At 55.3% G+C, this 19,937-nt stretch overlaps 1 protein-coding gene across 12 annotated transcripts in view; it reads left to right on the top strand.

The window, feature by feature from the left end:
* The window catches only part of NTRK3 (neurotrophic receptor tyrosine kinase 3), a 293,014-nt gene that overhangs the window by 34,932 nt on the left and 238,145 nt on the right, over positions 1-19,937 (top strand). For all 12 annotated transcript variants that reach the window (XR_010305437.1, XM_064158080.1, XM_064158077.1 and 9 more), the window contains 2 exons: positions 2,200-2,274; positions 3,591-3,662. Coding sequence is in view for 11 of the 12 variants with exons in the window: in XM_064158080.1 (XP_064014150.1) it covers positions 2,200-2,274; positions 3,591-3,662 (147 nt within the window). In the remaining variant the exon portion in view is untranslated. The remainder of the gene's footprint in view (positions 1-2,199; positions 2,275-3,590; positions 3,663-19,937) is intronic.

Below are 19,937 nucleotides of genomic sequence, written 5' to 3'. Positions count from 1 at the left end.
AGCCAGGCTTGGCTGCAACACCTCCAGGGATGGTGACTCCTCCTCCTCCCTGGGCAGCCCATTCCAATGGTGGAACATGTGGCCCCTGGGACCCTTCTGGAGGCTGTCAGAAGCCTCTCTTCTGCTCAGCCTGAGTCTACCAGAGAGTCCTCCATGCATCTTAGGCAGAAGGATGGCACTGTGGGATGACTCTCAGTGTTGGCTCATCACCCCCAGCTTTGCCTCTCTGGAAGTGTCTCCCTGCTCCAGAGCCTGGTCCAAAGGCAGCTGTTGCATGGAGGCAGATGTGAGCTCAGGTGCACATGCTCCTTGACTTTGAAGGCAGGCTTCTTTCTGGCCTAAGGGAACCAGCCAGGTGGTGTTTCTCCTTCTCAGTTCACTCTGAGATGGGAACCACCTCCAGCAGAGATCCTCTTGAGAAATATTTGTGTTTTGTGGTGAGGGGATGCCAGAGTTTGATCTGGGAGAAAGCTTGAAGTGGCCTAAAAGGAGGAGGTTGTTGGCAGAGAGAGTGATTGGCATTGGAATGGGCTGCCCAGGGAGGTGGTGGAGTGGCTGTGGCTGGAGGTGTTGCAGCCAAGCCTGGCTGGGGCACTCAGTGCCATGGTCTGGTTGGTTGGGCAGAGCTGGGTGCTAGGTTGGGCTGGCTGAGCTTGGAGTTCTCTTCCAACCTGGCTGATTCTGTGCTTCTAGAAGTGATTAAAGCTGGGGATGAGGCCTGAGCTCCTTCCCCACCATGCAGTGTGGCAGCTTGCTAGGAGAGACTCACGGCCAGGTCCAGGCAGTGACACTGCTGCCAGCAATGCTGCTGCTAACAGGGGACCCTACTCTCTGGGGCTGTCACTCTCTCACCTCTCCTGGCTCCAATATTTACTGAGTAATGATCCTGCAGTTGACAGATCTATTTCTGTTGTTGTTCTCTGGAACATACCTGCTGGAGTGCCCCAGGCCACTGAGGGATTTATAATCAAAGGCAAGGTTTGCAAACTGAATTTGGTGCTCTCCTGCTTGGCAGCAGCCACCAGCAAAGACCAGGACCCTGTTTGCCTCCTGGAGCAAGAGGCTGGATAAATGTGACTGCTTCTGCTCCCATTTAGCTGTTTTTTTATGGAGTAGTTAGGTTTGCATCCAGTCCCTTCATGTGAGCAGTCTCGGTCGTGTCTTTGCTCAGCCTGTGTGCAGGGAGGGGAAATGTCTCAGGCAAGGATGTCCAATGGATTGGCTGCACCTTCCACACTTGAAACTCAGTAAATCCACGGTGTTGCTGCTGGTAAACCATGTCAGTTTGTTTCCTGCATCACTGCAGAAGCAGAATGAAAGGCATAGTGAGAAGGGATCAGGCCCAGCCAGCATGGGTTCAGGAAGGCCAGCAGAGCCAGTGGCATCCTGGGCTGGCTCGGGAGCAGTGTGGGCAGCAGGACGAGGGAGGTTCTTCTGCCCCTGTGCTCAGCACTGCTCAGGCCACCCCTGGAGTGCTGTGTCCAGTTCTGGGCCCCTCCATTCAAGAGAGATGTTGAGGTGCTGGAAGGTGTTTGGAGAAGGGCAGCAAGGCTGGGGAGGGGCCTGGAGCACAGCCCTGTGAGGAGAGGCTGAGGGAGCTGGGGGTGTGCAGCCTGCAGCAGAGGAGGCTCAGGGCAGAGCTCATTGCTGTCTGCAGCTGCCTGCAGGGAGGCTGTCGCCAGGTGGGGTTGGGCTCTGCTGCCAGGCACCCAGCAACAGAACAAGAGGACACAGCCTGAAGTTGTGCCAGGGCAGGTCTAGGCTGGATGTTGTTAGGAAGTTGTTGTCAGAGAGAGTGATTGGCATTGGAATGGGCTGCCCAGGGAGGTGGTGGAGTGGCTGTGGCTGGAGGTGTTGCAGCCAAGCCTGGCTGGGGCACTTAGTGCCATGGTCTGGTTGGTTGGGCAGGGCTGGGTGCTAGGTTGGGCTGGCTGAGCTTGGAGCCCTCTTCCAGCCTGGTTGATTCTATGATTGCTCTGGAAGCTTGATGCATGCTGTATGTGTCTGAGGGTGGGGATGCTGAAGCCTCTACAGGTCCAACTCCAGGCTTGTTGCCAGAAGGTTCTGGCTGAAGTAAGTTGGGAGGAAAGGTGGGGATGGGTGGCAGGATGTGATGAACTCTTGCTGTGTCCTGTCCCCTGCAGGGGCAGAGCAGCCACCAGGCTGTGCCACAGCTGAGCCTGTCTTTCTGCTTCACAGACACATAGAGAACTGGAAGAACTTGCAGACGCTGAACGCTGTTGACATGGAGCTGTACACAGGACTCCAGAGGCTGTGAGTATGTCCTGCACGCTGGGGAGAGCAGCAGTGGGCAGCTCCTGCCAGCAAAGAACTTGTAGCTTCCCTCCACCTCCAGTCTTTCCACCCACCACCATCAGAGCCTGTTTCAGCTGCTGGCTCTGCTGCACGTTGTGCTGAGGCTCTGCAAAATGGAGATGAAGTGGTTTTGGTTGGTCTTTGCTGGGTCTGCGAGAGGGAGGATTGCAGGCTCCTGACAGCTCTGTCAACACACATCAATCCTGACCTCTCTTCTTCCCCCTCTTCTCTGGTTCTGGGCCCGTGCATTGTTCTGGCTCATTGCAGCTCCACGATGTGAAATTCCAGCTGTCTCCACCCATCCTTTTCACTGCTGAGCTGTTGGTCCTCATTTAGCACAGTTGCCATCGTGGGGTTGCTGCTCAGGGAGGGAGTTTCATCTCCCTGCTTGGCAGCACTGAGCACCAGGCAAGGCTGCCTTGGTGTGACTGAGGTCTGTGAGGTTGAAGGCTCTTGCCAGGTGCTTGGGACACTTGGCCAAGTGAGAACATCACCCAGTCTCTTAACTCCCCTTTCTGGAGCTGGGGGCACCCTGGGTGCTGCTTGCCTGAGGTGCTCAGGGTTAATCAGAGCCTCTGCTCCTGTGCTTCACTGAGAGCTCTACATCGGGTTCAGTTTGCCTGCAGGCTGGGGGAGAGCTGTGCACTGCTGAGCACTGATAACTGAGCCCCAGCACACTGTGCTTTTAGCACACACACCCCTCGTCAGCAGCCTGGCTGCTGCTCTCAGCTCACCTAAGAAAGCAACAGTGGAGTGGAGCATACTTTTGCCTGCAGCAGGCATTAGCAAACCCTAGTCAAAGAGCTGATGCAGCTCCAAAATGAGGTGAGAAGAGAATTTGCCCTACAGTGTCCATAGCTCCCTACACGAAGTGCCTCTCCTCATCAGAGGTGCAAGCAGAAGGCTTTTCCCTCCTGGCTTTGAGGGAGGGCAGCTGATGGTGCAGAGCCTTACTTTTGCTCTGGGAGAGCAGGCAGTGTTGCTCGTGAGGAGAGGAGCAGGAGGTGCTCTGGGCCACCCCAGCAAGCCTGGGTGGATGTGGGGAGGGTCTTGCCCAGCAGCCACTCTGTGCTGGGCCTGTGCTGTCACCACATCAGCTGAAGCTGAAAGGTCCAAGTCCTCCGCGGGAGTGGTCTGGGGAGAGCTGTTGCCTCCTTGGTGGGGTGGGGAGGGAGGAGCTGAGGGCCCTCCAGTGCACATCAAGTGCCGGGGGTAGGGTTTTAGGGCAGCTGTCATCCTCCACTCCCTCACTGCCCTTCTGCATCTCTCTGCAGGACAATCAGGAACTCAGGACTACGAAACATCCAGCCCCGCGCCTTCGCCAAGAACCCTCACCTGCACTACATGTGAGTGCCCAGCACAGCCCCACGGGGCACCCCCACTGCCCACCCGGGGCAGCAGCTGCGGGGAGGGGGTGCTGCACTTTGGCCACAACAACCCCATGCAGGTTGGGGTCGGAGTGGCTGAGAGCAGCCAGACAGAGAGGGATCTAGGGGTGCTGATTGATACCTGCCTGAACATGAGCCAGCAGTGTGCCCAGGTGGCCAAGAGAGCCAGTGGCATCCTGGCCTGCATCAGGAATGGTGTGGCCAGCAGGAGCAGGGAGGTCATTCTGCCCCTGTACTCTGCACTGGTTAGACCTCACCTTGAGTCCTGTGTTCAGTTCTGGGCCCCCCAGTTTAGGAGGGACATTGAGATGCTTGAGCGTGTCCAGAGAAGGGCAACGAGGCTGGGGAGAGGCCTTGAGCACAGCCCTACGAGGAGAGGCTGAGGGAGCTGGGATTGGTTAGCCTGGAGAAGAGGAGGCTCAGGGGTGACCTTATTGCTGTCTGCAACTACCTGAGGGGTGGTTGTGGCCAGGAGGAGGTTGCTCTCTTCTCTCAGGTGGCCAGCGCCAGAACAAGAGGACACAGCCTCAGGCTGTGCCAGGGGAGATTTAGGCTGGAGGTGAGGAGAAAGTTCTTCCCTGAGAGAGTCATTGGACACTGGAATGGGCTGCCCGGGGAGGTGGTGGAGTCGCCATCCCTGGAGCTGTTCAAGGCAGGATTGGACGTGGCACTTGGTGCCATGGTCTGGCCTTGAGCTCTGTGGTGAAGGGTTGGACTTGATGATCTGTGAGGTCTCTTCCAACCCTGATGATACTGTGATACTGTGATACTGATGGGGAAGGTGTGGCAAAGGAGGGCAGAAGGGAGAGCAAAGGCAGAGGGAGCTGCAGTGGGCCCCTGGCCAGCCGATGGGTTTCAGCATCCACTAACTGGACTGGTTTTGATCACTGCTCTAATGAGCACTTGATTCATTAGCAGCCTTTCTGCAGAGTTTGGGAGATGGCTCCCAGCATGCAGCCAGAGCCTGCCCTACTCATTAGCTTTTCACCAAAAGGCAGTTTTTGAAGAGCAAATCCTGGGCCACAGGGCTGCAGCCCTGCTCCTGATTACTGATTCCTTAAGCCAGTGTCTGCAGTTAGCCTGGGGTAGGGATGTTTTGTGCCAGAGAGCTGGAGACCTGTTATCATGGGAAGTTGTATAAGTGTCCAGCTGCTGGAGCATCTTTAGCCAGCAGGTGCAGTCCCCTGGGGAATTCCCACATCCTCGAGGCCAAGGGCAGTGATTGCTTTTCTGGAGATGGATTTGCTGTTCCCAAGTGATAAGGCAGGCCTGAACCCCAGGCCAAGGTGCAAGGCACTGCATGGGACTGAAATGTCTTGTCCAAGTAATTCTGTCTGAGATCAAATCCTCCTGAGCTCCAGCATAGCTGTGGAAGGTGGAAGAGGGTTGGTGAGAGGCCCCAGCCTTGTGCATGAGCTGCTGGGCTGGATCAAGAGCTGACTGTAGCCCTTTGGAAACCACTGATAAGCAGCCACTGTGCAGCCCTTGGAGTCTGTAGGTGCCTGTGGCCATTCATATACTGCCTTCAGCTCTCGAGCCCCTGGGACAAGAGGGCTGTGGAGATGCTGGAGAGTGTCCAGAGCAGGGCCAGGAGGATGCTGAGAGGCTGCAGCAGCTCTGCTGTGAGCACAGACTGAAAGAGTTGGGGCTGTGCATGGTGCAGCAGAGGAGGCTCCCAGGTGACCTTCTTGTGGCCTTCCAGCATCTGAAGTGGGCTGCAAAAAAGCTGGGGAGGGACTTTTGAGGCTGTCAGGGAGTGCCAGGAGTGGGGGGAATGGAGCAAAGCTGGAGGTGGGGAGAGTGAGGCTGGAGGTGAGGAGGAAGTTGTTGAGCAGGAGAGTGGTGAGAGGCTGGACTGGGTTGCCCAGGGAGGGGGTTGAGGCTCCATGGCTGGAGGTGTTTAAGGCCAGGCTGGCTGAGGCTGTGTGCAGCCTACTCTAGGGTAGGGTGTCCCTGGGCATGGCAGGGGGGTTGGCACTGGCTGCTCCTTGTGGTCCCTTCCAACCCTGACTGATTCTATGATGTGGGCATATTCCTGCTGGAGTGAGATAGATGCAAGGTGCAGAGCAGGATAGATTTGTCTCTCAGTGTCTGCTGGGAGATGAGGTGGACTGAGAGCCCCCAAAAGCTTCTCTTTTGCAAAAACCAGTTGCTAAGTGACAGTAAAGTGCTTGCTAAAGAGATCTGCAGCACCAAAGGGCATGAATAGTTAAGGGGCAGCAAAAGCCTTTTGGCAGTTCAAATAAGTGTGTGTTTTGTCCTCCTAAGCCCTCCTGAATGCTGGCCACTGGGACTCCCCTGATCCCTGCCCTTTGCAGTTGTGCTGTGTGGTGTGTGTCTGCTGTTTGCTGTGGCTGTTACCCAGCAGCATTCCCTCTGGATGCCTCTCTTAATGGATTTTGGCTTTATTTCTTCCCGCGGGGGCTGGGTGTCAGTGGTGCTGCTTGTTCCTCTAGCAGATAGAACAGTGAACGTCTGAGCCCTGCTGACCTCACTTGGGCTGTTACAAGAGGTTCAGAAGGCCACCACCTAGGCTGGCTTTGGGGCTGAGCCTCTTTAGTCTGCCACACATTGCAGTTGGTGCTGCTGCTAACAAAAGTGGTTTGTTGTTGTCTTTTGAGATTACTTTTGAGAGCTGGGGGGGGGGAGAGAAACAACCCCAAACCAAGCCCACATCCATCTTCTCTCCGAAGCTGAGGTTGGTGTGTGGGGATGAAATATGTGTTTGTTTACTGCCTGGGCTGTGTGAGATTGATCATGCTCTTAACATCTTTCTTTCCTTGCCTGTTGGTGCTCAAGGCAAGTAAGTATATTACTGGGGTTTGATGCTGTTCCTGGGACCTGGCAGTGTGGATAATTGCAAGGTGGCTGCCCCCCGTGGTGGATGCCAAGCATGAGGACCTGGTGCTTGCAGGCTTCCTCCTGCTCCTTGAGCTGCAGTGCTTGCAGGCTTCCTCCTGCTCCTTGAGCTGCAGTGCTGCTGCTCCCTTGCAGCCAGACTGCCTTTTCTGGGGTGGCTCTTGAGCCTTGGTGCAGCCTGGCAGGCAGTTGGTGCCACCCGGGGTCCCCTCTGTGGCTATGGCACCAGGGAAGTGCATTGAGGTACCTCCTTGGCCGCTCTTCAGAGGCTGCCTCCTGGGGAGCTCTGCTTGCTGAAGGGCTGATATTTGCTGCAGCAGCTGCAAGGGTGAGCCAGGGCTAAAAGGATTAATGGAAATGTCACTCTGCTGGAAGGTTTGGGCTGCTCCAGGGACAGTAGCTGACAGCAGCCAGGGATACTGTCCCAGTGTCCTCCTGGTAGGAATGGGTGTGGGGCCTGGGGCTGATGCCCTTCAGGCTTGTTACTGCTGCCAGTGTCATCACTGCCATCCTGGTTTTCCTTCTCAGCTGGCTTTTTGGATGGGTGTAGGTGGTGGTGAGTCAAGAAGGTGGTGAATATGTCTAATAAGTGACAGAGAGGTTTCACTGCCAGGGAGGGATGGCAGCAGGTGGTGGGAGCCTTGGGCTGGACCTTTGCAGGGTGCTACAAGCTGGCTCTGAGCAGCAGCAGGCATTTCCCACGGGAAGCTTGGGTACAAATCCCAAGGACTCAAAGCTGTACTTTTCCTCTCCTCAGCCTGGGTTAAATCCCAGCTTCCTGCTGAAGTGAGGTTTTTTTTTTCCCTGTGCCTTCCGTCAAGGTTTCCTCCTCTCAGATGGGCCAGAGAGCTCTGCCTTCTCCCAGCAACTTCTATTTCTGGCCCTTCCTCTGAGCATGTGCTTGCCTTCAGCCCCCAGCTGTGGAGTCACAAGCACCTCAGCCCAGCTCTAATTGCAGCAGCTCAGGTTTGTGGGGGTTCATTTAAGATAATGACTCTGGATGAGGCTTGGCCTGGGTTTGGGTTTTTTTTCCCCCTTCCCATCACAGCCAGGGAAGAAAAGTGAGAAACCCATGAAGAGGCTTCTCAGCACTCAGCTGCCTGAGAAGTAGGTTCCAAACTGTCCCCAAGTGCAGCCTGGCAGAGTCATGCCTGTCCTTGGAGGTTTGAAATTAGCTGTGTAAGTGTAAGGGGCCTGAGGCCAAGCTAATCAGTGGAGGAGCAGTGGAATGACTGGGAGCCAGAGGCCTGGGTCTAGAAATAGCTTTGGATCCCTCTCCTTGAATGAAGAGAGGTAGAGCTCCGTGGCTCGTGTGGTTAGTGCCATGAAGCCTACCACTGATAGAGGCAGTGCATCCAAAGTGTGACAGTGGGCTTTGCATGGCAGATCTGCACCTTCTGTTGGCACTGTGAAGCAGATTACAGAATCATTCAGGTTGGAAAAGAGCCTTGGGATCATCCAGTCCAACCAAGTTCACCCCCAAACCAAGCACCACATCTAAATGATCCAGGGGTGGCCGCTCCACCGCCTCCCTGGGCAGCACATTCCAGTGTCAGCTCCCTCCAGAGCAAGTGGATGGGGATGGATATTAACCAGGGTCATTTTATGCCCTCACTGGAGGTCTTCTTACGGAGCAAAGCTGCCTTCATGGGTTCCTGGTCCCATTTCTGTGCAGCTTTAACACTTCTTTGGCTAATACAGAGATTGTCCTGGAGGGCACCATGTGCTGCATGCAGAAGCTTTAGGCTGTGGAAAACCAAGGCCTTGGAGCCAAGATGTGTGGAAGGTGGTTAGCAGCCAGTGCAGGTGAAGAGAGGAAATGGTTGGTGTTTACAGAAGGTGTTAGTCTTTGCCTTGAGGCTGTACAAGAGCACCTTAGGATGAGATGTTTCCTGAGCTTGAGACACAGAAACCACCTGAATACTTATTTACTGTGTTGCTGTGTTTAGCACAGCTTATTGAATCATAGAATCAACCAGCTTGGAAGAGACCTCCGAGATCATCCAGGCCATTGAGGAAAAAGTCTTGCATGCTCCCACTCTCTCTGTCCTTCTAGTAACACTGGACAATTTATTTGGGCTTGATGGAGGCTTACAAGTCATGAGGCTATCAATATAGAATCAACCAGGTTGGAAGAGACTTCTAAGCTCAGCCAGCCCAACCTAGCACCCAGCCCTGCCCAACCAACCAGAGCATGGCACTAAGTGCCCCAGCCAGGCTTGGCTTCAACACCTCCAGGCACAGCCACTCCACCACCTCCCTGGGCAGCCAATTCCAGTGCCAATCACTCTCTCTGACAACAACTTCCTAACAACATCCAGCCTAGACCTCCTGTGGCACAACTTGAGGCTGTTCCCTTGTTCTGTTGCTGGCTGCCTGGCAGCAGAGCCCAACCCCACCTGGCTACAACCTCCCTGCAGGCAGCTGCCGACAGCAATGAGCTCTGCCCTGAGCCTCCTCTGCTGCAGGCTGTGCACCCCCAGCTCCCTCAGCCTCTCCTCACAGGGCTGTGCTCCAGGCCCCTCAATATCCTGTATGTCTAATGAAAACAGGCAGAGGAAGAGCTGTGAGATGTCCCTGCCCATTGCAGGGCTTCTTTCCTATCCATAGCATGGCTTAGGTTGGAAGGGACCTTAAAGATCATCAACTCTGTAGCATGGGCAGGAAAGTTGGAGTAGATGATCTCTAAGGATCCTTCCAACCTAAGCCTTTTTTCTGAGCCTGAGATTAGTAAAGAGAGGTGGTGGTAGTGCCTTGTAAAGAAGAATACAGCATGGTCTCACCCCTGGAAAGTCAACAGAGGAGCTCACTGTCACAGTGCACTGGAGAGGACGTTGAAATGGGCTGCCCAGGGAGGTGGTGGAGTTGCTATCCCTGGAGGTGTTGAGGACAAGCCTGGATGGGTCACTTAGTGCCATGGTCTGGTTGATTGGCTAGAGCTGGGTGCTAGGTTGGGCTGGATGAGGTTGGAGCTCTCTTCCAACCTGCTTGATTGTGTGATTCTGTTCTTCTGGGTGCTAGGTTGGGCTGGATGAGCTTGGAGCTCTCTTCCAACCTGCTTGATTATGTGATTCTATGCTTCTGGGTGCTAGTTTGGGCTGGCTGAGCTTGGAGCTCCCTTCCAACCTGCTTGATTGTGTGATTCTATGCTTCTGGGTGCTAGTTTGGGCTGGATGAGCTTGGAGCTCTCTTCCAACCTGCTTGATTGTGTGATTCTATGCTTCTGGGTGCTAGGTTGGGCTGGCTGAGCTTGGAGCTCTCTTCCAACCTGCTTGATTGTGTGATTCTATGCTTCTGGGTGCTAGTTTGGGCTGGATGAGCTTGGAGCTCTCTTCCAACCTGCTTGATTGTGTGATTCTATGCTTCTGGGTGCTAGGTTGGGCTGGATGAGCTTGGAGCTCTCTTCCAACCTGCTTGATTCTATGACAGGATCTGTTCTCTGTTGGCCAAAGTGTCGAGGCTCTGCTGGCTGTGAGACAGCAGAGCTGAGCATGCAGGAGAGCAGACTCCCAAGGTTGCCACGGGCAGGGGCTGGGTCCCCTTTGCTGGGAAGCAGGCACTTAGGAGCCTGTGGTTGCCTCTAAATGCCCTCTTGGGCGGCTGCGTGCTGAAGCAGGCAGTCGGGAGGCAGCGCTGCCTGTTTGCAGAAGGTAATTGTGCACACCTTATTTATTGTGCAGTAAAGAAAACAAATTAAGGCAGTGTAATTATGGAGACAGGCAGACTTTTAACTAAGGCTGAAGTAGGCAGATTTCTCTTTAGAAAATTAATAATTGCTGTTTCTGCCTGCATTCAGAGGCTCTTCCCAAACCATCTGCTGGAGGTTTATGCGTGCGCTTAAATGGGTTTGTGGGCTGGCTGAGGAGCAGCTCCTGTCGAGGAGCTCTCTGGTGGCACTGCCTGCCAGAGTGAAGATGGGGTTGAGGGTCAAGCTTTCTCTTTCAGCCTCCACCCAAGGGTTTCACAGGTGGAGGCTTTGGAGTGTTTCATGCTGTGTGTAGCTGGTTTTCGAGTATGGTGCGGTCAGATCAGCTCTGCTCAAGAGGCACTTTTGTCTGTGCCACTCTGCCAGGCTTTTCTCCCCAAAATGCTGGAGAACAGCCCTGAGGAACAGGACCTGGGGGTCTGGGGTGAGGAAAAGCTCAACAGGAGCCTGCAGTGTGAGTGCAGCCCAGACACAACCCTGTGCTGGGCTGCAGCAAGAGCAGTGTGGGCACAGGGCAAGGGAGGGGATTCTGCCCCTTGGCTCTGCTCTCCTCACACCCCACCTGCAGTCCTGGGTGCAGTTCTGGAGCCCCCAGCACAAGCAGGACATGGAAGTGTTGGAGCCACCAAGATGCTGAGAGGGCTGCAGCAGCTCTGCTGTGAGCACAGGCTGAGAGAGTTGAGGCTGTGCAGCCTGGAGAAGAGAAGGCTTGGAGGAGACCTTGGAGTGGCCTTGCAGGATCTGAAGGGGGCTACAGGAAGGCTGGGGAGGGACTGCTGACAAGGTCTGGTAATGCCAGGAGGAGGAGGAATGGGTTTGGAGTGGCAGAGGGGAGATTGAAAGTGGATGTTAGGAAGAAGTTGTTTGCAGTGAGGGTGGTGAGACACTGGCACAGGTTTCCCAGGGAGGTTGCTGGGGTAAAGGCTGAGCTGGCTGATCTGTGGGCTTGTTTTCATAGGCAAACCTGAGGTGTGATTAATGTGGGGTCTCCCAGGACCTCCTCTGTTGCTTGTGCTGTGTTCTGAGGGTAGGGTTAGCTTTGGGACCATGCTTGGGCTCGTGGCAGTTGTGCATTGTCATATGAACTGGTGCCCTGGTGTTGGCTGTGTGCTTTGCAGCTTTGACATGTGCTATGGTTTTAGGCTTTGCTGGGAAAGCAACAGGACTGTGAGCCCTGCAAACTGAGGTGCTTGAGGTTGGTGAGTTGCTCTCTGCCCTCTTCAGCACTGTTTCAGGACAGCACTTGAAACCCTTTGCCAGCTGAGGTCTGTGAACTTTCAAAGGGTTGCAGGCAAGTGGCTGGCAAGGCAAGCAAGGCTCACCTGCTTTGCTTTGTGAGCTTGATTGAAGTCTTGCAGTGAGTGAAGGAATGCACAAAACATCATAGAATGGCTTGGATTGGAAGGGACCTTAAAGGTCATCAAGTCCCATCCCTCAGATGCTGAGCTGTTGCACAGCACCATTCCCTCTCAGTCATGGCCCCAGGGTTGTTTCCTCCTGGTTTGTAATTAATGCTCTGTTGGCTTGCTCTCAGAGCCACTCTTGGAACCAAAGCTGGGTTAAACTCTCTTAGCCTTTAAAAGAGGAGGCTCAGGGCAGAGCTCATTGCTGTCTGCAGCTGCCTACAGGGAGCCAGGTGGGGTTGGGCTCTGCTGCCAGGCAGCCAGCAACAGAAGAAGGGAACAGAGCCTGAAGCTGTGCCAGGGCAGGTCTAGGCTGGATGTTGTTAGGAAGTTGTTGTCAGAGAGAGTGATTGGCATTGGAATGGGCTGCCCAGGGAGGTGGTGGAGTGGCTGTGGCTGGAGGTGTTGAAGCCAAGCCTGGCTGGGGCACTTAGTGCCATGGTCTGGTTGGTTGGGCAGGGCTGGGTGCTAGGTTGGGCTGTGTGAGCTTGGAGCTCTCTTCCAACCTGCCTGGTTCTCTGATTCTTTTGCTCTCTTGCTGTAACCAGCTCCAGCCCCATGACTGCCTCCATCTCTCACTTGATTCCCCATGTCCTATTGCCTTTCCTCCTCCTTCCTGATGCTTTCTCCCTGCTCTGCCCGTTCATCACTGCCCTGCTGTCATCCCCATCCTGGCAGTCTCCTAACCCATACTGTCATGTGTTAATTGCTCTTCATTTCCCCTCTGTGCTCTGGAGCCAGTGCAGCCTAACATGTCTGCATGTGTCAGCTGGGGCACAGCTTATGGCTGCATGGCAGCTCTGAGCTGGCTGGCAGGGGGAAGTAAACCCCAGTTACCTAAGCCATTGCCTTGATAGATCTCTTGAGGTCTCTTCTGTGATTCTGTTTGCACTGGCAAAAACAACAGCTGATTTTTTCTCTCTGTGAATAGGAAACTGATTCCTCCCACCCTGTGAATATAGACAAAATAAGAAGCATGAGGAAGGTGCAAATGGTCTTTAATTTCCTTTGAATCATAGGAGTCCTTTACCTGGGAAAAGACCTTTATGGCCTTTCAGCCTGGAGAGGAGAAGGCTCCAAGGTGACCTTATTGTGACCTTTCAGTGTCTTAGGGGGGCTACAAAAAAGCTAAGAAGAGACTCTTTAGGCTGTCAGGGAGTGATAGGACTGGGGGCAATGGAACCAAGCAGGAAATGGGGAGATTCAGTCTGGATGTCAGGAAGAAGTTGTTCAGCATGAGGGTGGTGAGAGCCTGGCAGGGGTTGCCCAGGGCGGTGGTGGAAGCCTCATCCCTGGAGGTGTTTAAGGCCAGGCTGGCTGAGGCTGTGTGCAGCCTGCTCTAGTGTGAGGTGTCCCTGGGCATGGCAGGGGGGTTGGAACTGGCTGCTCCTCATGGTCCCTTCCAACCCTGCCTGATTGTATGATCATCAAGGCCAGCTGTTAACCCAGCACAGCCAAGTCCAGCCACGTCACTAAGCACCACATCCACACCTCCTTTAAACACCTCCAGGGATGGTGACTCAACCACTTCCCTGTCAGGCAGGCAGTTTGGGTACACTTTGATTTCCATTTGTTCTCTCAAGATCTTTCTGCTCCAGCCCCCAGGACCTGGGAGTGCTGGGGGAGAGCATCCAGGCACAGCCAGGAAGGCCAATGGGATCCTGGGGGGCATTAAGCAGAGTGTGTCCAGCAGGTCAAGGGAGGTTCTTCTCCCCCTCTACTCTGCCCTGGTGAGACCTCACCTTGAGTCCTGCCTTCAGTTTTGGGCTGCCCAATTTAAGCAGGACAGGGATCTGCTGGAGAGAGTCCAAGGGAGGGCTGTGAGGATGATGAGGGGACTGGAGCACTGCCTGGTGAGGAGAGGCTGAGGGCCCTGGGGCTGCTTAGTCTGGAGAAGAGAAGACTGAGAGGGGATCTAATCAATGTCTCTAAATCTCTGAGGGCTGGGGGTCAGGAGGGGGGGACAGGCTCTGCTCACTGCTCCCTGGGATAGGACAAGCAGCAATGGATGGAAGCTGCAGCACAGCAGGTTTCAGCTCAACACAAGGGGCAACTGCTTGGCTGGAAGGGTCCCAGAGCCCTGGCACAGGCTGCCCAGAGAGGCTGTGGAGTCTCCTTCTCTGGAGCCTTTCCAGGCCTGTCTGGCTGTGTTGCTGTGTGCCCTGAGCTAGATTGTGTGGTCCTGCTGTGGCTGGGAGCTTGGAGTGGATGATCTCTTTGGGTGTCTTCCAACCCCTGCCACCCTGTGGTCCCTACAGGAGCAGGCCTCTGTGCTGTGGTTCACTCAGAGAGGCATTTCCCCCCCGTGTCTGCAGTTCTCCTGTGGAACGCTGGGCATGCAGTCACTGAAACAATGATCATTGACATCACTTCTGCTTCCATCAACTCTCCTCTTCTGCTTTCCATCTCTACTTTGCCCCCTGGATGCCAGCAGAGTGCAGGTCCTTGCTGCTATGCTCAGCAGCAGCAGTGGTTTGGTGGCTTGTTTATGCCAGTGACCACGAGTGGTCGATGAGCATTTAACTGCAGCTCTTCCTTTTCCTGCAGTGACTGAGGGCAGAGGCAGGTCCTCCGCTTTTAAGCAGCCATTGTGCAAGAGGCCAGGGGAGAGAGCAGTTTCCTGCAGGTCTGTGGCTTTCCTTCAGGCTGGCTGGAAATCATTTGACCTGCATTCAGAGGGCTGGGTAACTGATTCCTGGCTGCAGGCTGTGGAGTGTTTACTGCGTAGCAAGAGGAGGCAGAGCAGTGAGTTTGTGACTGATGCTCTCTATAGGATCCCAAGGAACAAGCAGGGCAAGGGAGGTTCTCCTGTCCCTGTGCTCAGCACAGCTCAGGCCACACCATGAGTGCTGTGTCCAGTTCTGGGCTCCTCAAGTCAAGAGAGATGTTGAGGTGCTGGAAGGTGTTGAGAGAAGGGCAGCAAGGCTGAGGAGGGGCCTGGAGCAGAGCCCTGTGAGGAGAGGCTGAGGGAGCTGGGGGTGTGCAGCCTGCAGCAGAGGAGGCTCAGGGCAGAGCTCATTGCTGCCTGCAGCTGCCTGCAAGGAGGCTGTAGCCAGGTGGGGTTGGGCTCTGCTGCCAGGCAGCCAGCACCAGAACAAGGGGACACAGCCTCAAACTGTGCCAGGGGAGGTCTAGGCTGGATGTTGTTAGGAAGTTGTTGTCAGAGAGAGTGACTGGCATTGGAATGGGCTGCCCAGGGAGGTGGTGGAGTGTTCAAGCCAAGCCTGGCTGGGGCACTTAGTGCCATGGTCTGGTTGGTTGGGCAGGGCTGGGTGCTAGGTTGGGCTGGCTGAGCCTGGAGGTCTCTTCCAACCTGGTTGATTCATAAAGAAAACAGGAAGTTGCCCTCCAGCTCGAGCACTCTGCACCTTGCAGCTGAACTTGCCCTACCTCGATTTTCCTGCTGGAAATCCTGGCTGTAATGTTTGTTTTCTCTCTGTTTGCTTGCTCTGTTTGCAGCATAACACCTTGCTTGGTTTCCAGGGAAACATGGCCTCCAATTGTGGGGTGCTGCTGCAAAATAAGATGACTTCTTACAACCCCATCACAAGCAGATGTTGCCTGCTCAACCTCTTGGTCCCATCCCTCTGGTACCTGGGCTCTCAGCATTTTGCTGGCACTTTGTCTTTCCTTCCTTCCTGTGAAAGGCTTCCACAGATCCATTCATAGAATGGCATGAGGTGGAGGGGCCCTTAAAGATCCAGTTCCAACCCGTGGGCAGGGATGCATCCTGTGGCACCAGGTTGCTCAGAGCCTCATGCAGTCTGGTCTGAAACACTTCCAGGGTTGAGATCTTCAGCTTCTCTGGGAAACCTGTTCCAGTCTCTCACCACTCTTAGAGTAAATAACTTTCTTCTGCTGTTTGATCTGAATCTACCCTGCTCTGGTTTAAAAGCATTGCCCTTAGTCCTATCACCAGACCTTCAGATCACAGAACTAGCCAGGCTGGAAAGGGCCTCTAGGATCATTGGGTCCAACCTATCACCTAACCCTGCTAATGAACTAACCCATGGCACTTGGTGCCTTCTCTTAAACACCTCCAGGGATGGGGACTCCACTACCTCCCTGGGCAGCCCATTCCAATGCAAATCACTCACAATGAGGGAGGGACTGGGGAGGCTTAGATTGAACATCAGGAAAAAATTTCCCATGGAGAGAGGAGTCAGAGAGTGGAATGAGCTGCTCAAGGAGGTGGTGGAGTCCCCCAGCCTGGATGTGTTTAAGGATGGTTTGGCTGTGGTGCTCAGGGCTATGGTTTAAGGTGAATGTAGTAGATTAGGGTTCTAGGTTGGGCTTGGTGCTCCTGAGGGGCTTTGCCACCCTGCATGTTGCTGTGATTCTGAGCCAACTTCTGGATATTTGAGTATGATGAGAACTAGATTTTGCTCATAGGCTTATGAGGTCACTGAAGCACAGAGGTACTCCAGGAAAATGCAGCCTCTGGCTGCCTCTTTTGCTCCCCATCCCCTGTGGCTCAGTTGATCACATGTAGTGCAAGACATGTCTCACCTGCCTAATTCCAATGTGAGAAGAGATCCTGGAGAGGACCTTCCCTGAGAAGGCTATGAGAGTTGGGGCTCTGTAGCCTAGAGAAGAGAAGGCTTGGAGGAGAGCTTGGAGTAGCCTTCCAGCATCCGAAGGGGGCTGCAGGAGGGCTGGGGAGGGACTATTGACAAGGGCTTGTAAGGAGAGGATGAGGAGGAATGGGTTTGAAGTGGCAGAGGGGAGATTGAAAGTGGATGGTAGGAGAGGGTTCTTTGCAGTGAAGGTGGTGAGGCACTGGCACAGGTTGAGGGTGGGGAGACACTGGCACAGGTTAGGGGTGGTGAGACACTGGCACAGGTTTCCCAGGGAGGTTGTGGAGCACAGAAGCACCGAATGTGATCAGAGATCACGTTGGGTGCTTCTGTGCTCCACAACCTCCCTGGAGGTGTTCAAGACCAGGTTGGATGAGACCTTCAGTAACCTGTTCTAGTGGGAGGTGTCCCTGCCTATGGCATGGGGTTGGAACTGGCTGATGCTTGAGGTCCCTTCCAATGTAAACCATTCTATGATTCTATAAGATGAACCTGAGTGTGTAGAAACCTGCCCTGAAGCTGCTGGGGGGGAGAGTGAGTGAAGAACCATGGCAGGATGTGTGAAAATTAAGTGTCTGGATGAGTGTTTATGGCCTGGGATTTTTCCTTCCACGACTCTGGTTTACTAGCAGCATGATTGCAGGGCTGACTTTTTTCTCCCCCCCCTTTTTTGATGTACAGGCAATAAGCAGCAGGGCAGAAAAACAGGACCATTAAAATCATCTGTTATTTGAGCAGTAAGATAGGACAGGGTGTGAATGATGGGACATTAATTCATGATGGTGTGTGACTAGGCAAGAATTTAAATGTCATGACTTAGGCAGTCATGGACTTAAACTCATACCACAAGGCTGGGGGAAGGAGAGGAGTTTCCCACCAACCCCCTCCCCTTGTTTGTGTTTGTGAAGGGATGAGCCATGGGTGATGTTGGATGCAGGAGTCAGTGGGAATGTGTACAAGGCTGTCAGTATCACCCAGAAGTTCATCTTAGAATCATAGAATCAACCAGGTTGGAAGAAGCCTCCAAGATCATCCAATCCAACCTATCACCCAGCCCTATCCAATCAACTAGACCATGAGGTGGTGGTGCCTCCTTCTCTGGAGTCCTTTTACATCATGCCAAGTGACAGGGAAGATGAGGGTCACTCACACAGCTTTTGTCACTGCAGTGTGAGAAGCAGTGGTGAAAGCCAGCAGTGAGACACCTGCTAACACAGAAGTGCCCTGGGCACACACCAGCTGTGCCATGGGGCTCTGCTGGGACCAGCAGTGCACCCCAGGTCCAGCACCCAGCTGGTCTGCACTTATGAGTCATGCAGTGGGAAGAAAGGCCTGCAGGAACGTAGAGTCATAAAGTCAAGCAGGTTGGAAGAGAGCTCCAGGCTCATCCAGCCCAACCTAGCACCCAGCCCTGCCCAACCAACCAGACCATGGCACTAAGTGCCCCAGCCAGGCTTGGCTTCAACACCTCCAGCCACAGCCACTCCACCTCCCCATTCCAATGCCAATCACTCTCTCTGACAACTTCCTTCTAACATCCAGCCTAGACCTACCCTGGCACAGCTTCAGGCTGTGTCCCCTTGTTCTGTTGCTGGCTGCCTGGCAGCAGAGCCCAACCCCACCTGGCTACAGCCTCCCTTCAGGCAGCTGTAATCTTGCCCGGGAGCCGAGGATAGCCGTGGCTGTAGCCTTTCTAGTGACTGAGGATGAGGATGCTGCATGCCTCTTGTGGTCCCCACGGATGTTCCTCGGGCTGAGGCCGTGCCCGGTGCCCTGCGCCCTCGGGGAAGCACTTCAGCACCACGGACAGGGCTCCCCCCGCCCCGCCTACCCCTGCCTGCCCCGCCGGGGTCCTGCCCGCACTGCCCACCCTGCCCACCCTGCCTCCACCGCTGTCACCCTTTCGGCCTCTGCCTGCAGCTGAGCTTCCCAGCCGCCAGCCCAGATTTGCCTTTCCTGTCTGTGCCTGGACCCTCTCTTGCCCAGCCTCCTGCCTTTGCTGCCTGCAGCTGGGCTTCCCTGCTGCTGTGCCTGCTCTCACCTCTCTACCTGCAGCCTAGAACTAGCCTCAGCCACTCTGCCTGCAGCATGGGCTCTGATCCAGCCTCCCTGTCTACACTGCAGCCTCCTGGCTTCCCCAGTCTGGCCTCCCTGCATGCAGCCTGTGCCTCCGTTGTGCTCCTCTTGGAACAAGCTCATTCCCCTGCCAGGCCTAGCCAAGCAGCCCAGAACAGTGCATGGAGCAGTGGCTGTGCACAGCAGCTGCATGTGCAGGCTGGATCAGGCCATCTGCTGGGAACCCACCTTGAGGGGTAGTCCCTCTCTCCCTTTGCTCTTGCCCCTCTCTCTCTTGCCCCTCTCTCTCTTGCCCCTCTCTCTCTTGCCCCTCTCTCTCTTGCCCCTCTCTCTCTTGCCCCTCTCTCTCTTGCCCCTCTCTCTCTTGCCCCTCTCTCTCTTGCCCCTCTCTCTCTTGCCCCTCTCTCTCTTGCCCCTCTCTCTCTTGCCCCTCTCTCTCTTGCCCCTCTCTCTCTTGCCCCTCTCTCTCTTGCCCCTCTCTCTCTTGCCCCTCTCTCTCTTGCCCCTCTCTCTCTTGCCCCTCTCTCTCTTGCCCCTCTCTCTCCTGCCCCCCTCTCTCTCCTGCCCTCTCCCCCCCGGAGCCAGCCTGCCGCGATGCCTGTGTGCCAGATACAGCCGCGGTGGCTCCTGGCAGCGGCTTTGCTCTGCAGCGTGAGCGGAGTCCTCTCGCAGCGCCGCTGCTGTCTGTGGGCTTCTCACATGAGTAGCTCTGTAGGAGATCTGTCATCCACCCTCGCTGAAACCACAGCCCCTGAGCTTTGGCTAAATGTTTGTTGTCTCCAGTTGTGCGTGCTGCTAACCGCGGGGATCGGCGCTCTCGGGGTGATGCAGCAGTGCCTGCCGCAGCCTGCAGCGCTCGGTGCTTCCCGGCCGCCAGTCCTCCGGCTGCCAGCCTCCTTCGGTGGCCAGCCTCGGAAGGGAAAGATGCTCGGTGAAAGATGCTTCTCCTCTTTTGAGTAGACCGTGCCTTGAGAAGAAGGGGGTGGGCAATGGCCCTGCTGTGCCCAGTCATTCCTGTGGGTTTGGAGCAGAGCTGATCGTCACAGGCAGAACGTGTGGCTGTAAGCCAGGCAGGAGGGGAGCAAGCAGGCTTTGCTGGCCTCGGGCTGTGTGAACTCATCAGGAGCTGCCTGTCCCCCGCAGCCAGGCGTGCCTGGGGCTGTGCTGAAGCACTTCATGCCCCAGCTCCGGTGTAGCTGGGGGCAGGTCTGTGCTCGGAGCCTTGCTCTCTGTGTGCTCAAGCTGCTGCAGCCAGGAGCGCTGCTGCTCACAAGGCTGGGGCCGTGCTCAGGTGTGCTCCAGGCAGTTCTGCCTCCCTGCTTCCCATCCCCACTCCGCGGGTCCCTAGAGGGAAGCAGCAGCCTGGTGTGAGGCAGCTCCCAGCTTGCTGCTGTCTGCCTCCTAGGCTGAGCGTTTGCCTTGCCGTTTGACGAGGCGTAGCTGGAGCACATCAGCCTCACCTCCCGCTGTGGCCAGCAGGCTCTGCATAGCACGGGGAGTGGCAGCTGCCATCTCTGCTGCCTGATGGTGTGCTCCCTTTGGTCCCCCGTTCCCCACCCGTGCCCCTTCCCCTGCCAGCCCACTGCCCCTGCATCCACCTGCTGCTCCTAGG

This window comes from Pogoniulus pusillus, chromosome 17 (genome assembly GCF_015220805.1).
Source record: "Pogoniulus pusillus isolate bPogPus1 chromosome 17, bPogPus1.pri, whole genome shotgun sequence".
Lineage (NCBI taxonomy): Eukaryota > Metazoa > Chordata > Aves > Piciformes > Lybiidae > Pogoniulus > Pogoniulus pusillus.
Note: the sequence above shows the minus strand (reverse complement) of the source record. Positions and strands in the feature narration are given on the sequence as shown.